Source organism: Fopius arisanus, unplaced genomic scaffold, assembly GCF_000806365.1.
Source record: "Fopius arisanus strain USDA-PBARC FA_bdor unplaced genomic scaffold, ASM80636v1 scaffold00040, whole genome shotgun sequence".
NCBI lineage: Eukaryota > Metazoa > Arthropoda > Insecta > Hymenoptera > Braconidae > Fopius > Fopius arisanus.
In genome coordinates, this window is record NW_011887779.1 from 305,149 (window position 1) to 308,398 (window position 3,250).

At 36.1% G+C, this 3,250-nt stretch overlaps 1 protein-coding gene across 1 annotated transcript; it reads left to right on the plus strand.

Annotated features, from left to right (window-relative positions):
- The first annotated feature begins 327 nt into the window (after positions 1 to 327).
- Positions 328 to 2,856, plus strand: LOC105266618 (myrosinase 1). Its single transcript, XM_011304931.1, has 7 exons — positions 328 to 410; positions 658 to 895; positions 981 to 1,323; positions 1,409 to 1,739; positions 1,821 to 1,965; positions 2,053 to 2,291; positions 2,517 to 2,856. The coding sequence occupies exons 1-7, from the start codon at positions 370 to 372 to the stop codon at positions 2,692 to 2,694; spliced, it is 1,515 nt and encodes a 504-aa protein (XP_011303233.1). The 5' UTR covers positions 328 to 369; the 3' UTR covers positions 2,695 to 2,856.
- Positions 2,857 to 3,250: the final 394 nt, after the last annotated feature.

Below are 3,250 nucleotides of genomic sequence, written 5' to 3' on the forward strand. Positions count from 1 at the left end.
TGTCGCGCGACAGAGCCTTAAGAAAATTATTTATTTTTCTTCTGTAATATAACTTTTCTCATGAAAGTCGTGGTTTTTTTTGCCAAGAATAATAATAAAGCCATAAATTATTCTTATAAATCAATCGATTTCCACATTCAAACTGCAAAATTTCTGATGAAATACTGATTCTATTAATTTTATTAATAATTTTATATGATATATTAATTTTATCAGATAATCGCGATTGCTTGTTATCTAATCGAAATGCATTTATAGACTTTGCACAAGTATCTATCTTTTTTAAATCGAATGCCCCTCAAAACCCCGATATATGGAAGGGTCTGTCTCAATTCTGTTCAGTCGTCAATTGCCACTCGATCATTGAATATGCAGATGATATTCGCGTTGATCGTTGTGCATATTCTGAGGTATGAAATTAAACAAATTAATCAATTGAAAAACTTCAACAGAAAAATAATAAATTGCGAACTAACGTCTTCAGTTTTCGAATTTTTTCGATTTCATAAAATTGAAGAGTAATTTTGTATTATAATTAAATATAGACCAAAAAAATTAATTGTTCATACCTCCTGACCGCCATTGATCGTCATGAACATAATCAATGAAATTTCAATCTGTAATCAAATGATTTCTTTGATAAATTAAAAAATTTAGGGGTGTCCTTGCTCAGGATGAATTGTCCCTTGCATTTCCGGACGGATTTTCTATCGGCGCTGGTACATCTGCTTATCAAATCGAAGGTGCATGGAACGTAAGTGATAAGGCCGAGAATGTATGGGATTACCTTCTGCACAAGTGTCCATCATTAAGCAACAACAATGACACCGGAGATATAGCCTGTGACTCTTATCACAAGTACAAAGAAGACGTACAAATAGCAAAGAACATGGGTGTAAATATCTTAAAATTAATAATCATTAATTAACTATACGTTATGAGAATCTCTCTGTAAATTTTATGACACATGCTTCTTCCAGCTGCACCATTATCGGTTCTCCATAAGTTGGTCCCGAGTTTTGCCAACTGGAACTCCAGATATAATCAGCAAGGATGGAATCCAGTATTACAAAAATCTCATAGACGAATTACTGAAAAATGGTATCGAACCCTTCGTCACGCTGCATCACTTTGACGATCTCCAACTGCTAGTAAATAAAACAGGAGGTTGGGCTAACGAATCGATGGTGGAATATTTCGCTGAATATTCAAGAGTTATGTTCAGAGAGCTTGGACCCAAAGTTAAATTCTGGAGTACATTCAACGAAGTCAACATCTTCTGCAAATGGTTTGCATATCTAAATGAAACTACACCAGACACAGGTAGCTATCACCAGTAGATAATAACGATATCTGATTGATTTCGATTTCTCTTATTATTTTTCTCTGCGATTACCATCGGCAACAGCGTACAGAGCAAGCTATCTTTGCGCTCATAATGTATTAAAAGCACATGCCAGGGCCTATCACATTTATGATGAGGAATTCCGATCGATTCAGCATGGCCAAATTGGTCTAATCATCAGTAGTGCATATTACATACCGAAAACAGCAGGTGACACTGAAAGTACCGATATCGCTTTTGACTTCAATACTGCATGGGTAATGAATCCCGTTTACTCCAAAAAGGGCGGATATCCTGAAGTAATGAAACAAAGAATTGCGGAGAATAGTAGAGCCGAGGGACTAGTCTCTTCTAGATTACCAGAATTCTCGGATAAATGGATTAATTACATACAGTGAGTTGGAATAGTCAATCCAAAATTCAGAGGAAAAATATTTAAATTATTGTGGGATCTTTTTTTTGTGTTGTATTCTAGAGGAACTGCGGACTATCTGGGGCTGAATCATTACATAACAACACTCGTCGAACCTGTAAAGAAGAGTAATGGCAGATGGTATGATGATGCAGGCGTAATTTTCAGTAATGATCCTAGTTGGAAACTGACAGCGATAGGATGGGGAGTGAGAACATGAATTTTTCAATAGCTTTTTCCGAAATTTTGTTTTTTTTTTTTTGTTAGAATTGAAAAATTTATCCGTTATTCACAGGTTGTTCCTGAGAGCATGAGCGCACTTCTCAGAAAGATATCGAAGGATTATAATAACCCACCAGTTTATATCCTGGAGAACGGAGCGAGTGAAATAGCTGATTTTATGGATATCGATAGAATTGCTTATTTATATTCCTACATGAAGGAGGTGTTGATGGCCAAACGTGATGGGTGTGATGTGAGGGCGTATACTGTTTGGAGTTTCTTGGATAATTACGAGTGGTTCAATGGATATGCGTGAGTTGAAACAACGGAAAACTTCACCAGAAGTGAAACGGATATTTCAGAATTTTTTTCAAACCTGTACATCCTCCTGTGTATATAATAAGCTCAACTGATTAATCCTCGATTGATCAATTTATCCTTGAGTTATGAATATTTAAAAAATGTCTCTGATGTCCAGTTCATCCAGACATTCTCGGTTTTATATTTTTTAAAAATATGTCTTTAATTTTTCTTCAGGCAAACGTTCGGGCTTATTCATGTAGATTTCAAGGACCCAAACCGGAAGAGAACCCCCAAACTCTCGAGTCACTGGTTGAAGATCATCCTGAGTGAAGGGAAATTACTACCATACAAGGAGAATCTCCTAGAAGACTATGGAAATGAACTAGAAAAAACTATTGAAGCCCTCGATTAATCGCGAAGAGATTGATTGTGTAATTATTTCTATCCGGAATTAGGAAATGAGTAGAAAATGATTTCAGAAAAACTTGAGGCAATTCCACAAGTACTTTCTACTCACTCCCACAAAATAGTAAAGTGTCTCAATAGAGTCAATATATAATTTTAAAACGTAAAACACTGGATTTTAAAATTCTAACACCTAAAATTTTTAGCACTCGGTGTTTTAGGATTGGCATAATTATAGACTGATATGATTTGTGTACATATGAAGCTACTAGGACCACCTCTAAATATAGTCGAACCCTGTGGTTTGTATGAAATGTTGTTCGTCATGGTTGAGTCCTAGTCAGAGGAATTTTAAAGAGGACTCTGCGAGAAGTGCTTCCAGGCGACCCCCCGAGGCCACACGATCGGATCATCATAATTACTATGGCGCGTAACACGATAATTAGACCGGTGAGAAAAAAGGTGAGCAGAGTTGCAAAAACCATTGGCAGATAGTTTTTTGATGGCTAATCACGCATGCGCCCTTTGTTCAAAATTTTAGACGCTGGGTAAATCATTTTTCA

What these genes read in the sequence shown, in the direction of transcription:
- LOC105266618 (XM_011304931.1), top strand. Translation starts at nt 370, where the DNA reads ATGCAGATGATATTCGCGTTGATCGTTGTGCATATTCTGAG. An exon ending in AAATAGCAAAGAACATGGGT is followed by an intron (nt 896 to 980) that starts GTAAATATCTTA and finishes TGCTTCTTCCAG; the next exon opens with CTGCACCATTATCGGTTCTC. An exon ending in TGAAACTACACCAGACACAG is followed by an intron (nt 1,324 to 1,408) that starts GTAGCTATCACC and finishes CATCGGCAACAG; the next exon opens with CGTACAGAGCAAGCTATCTT.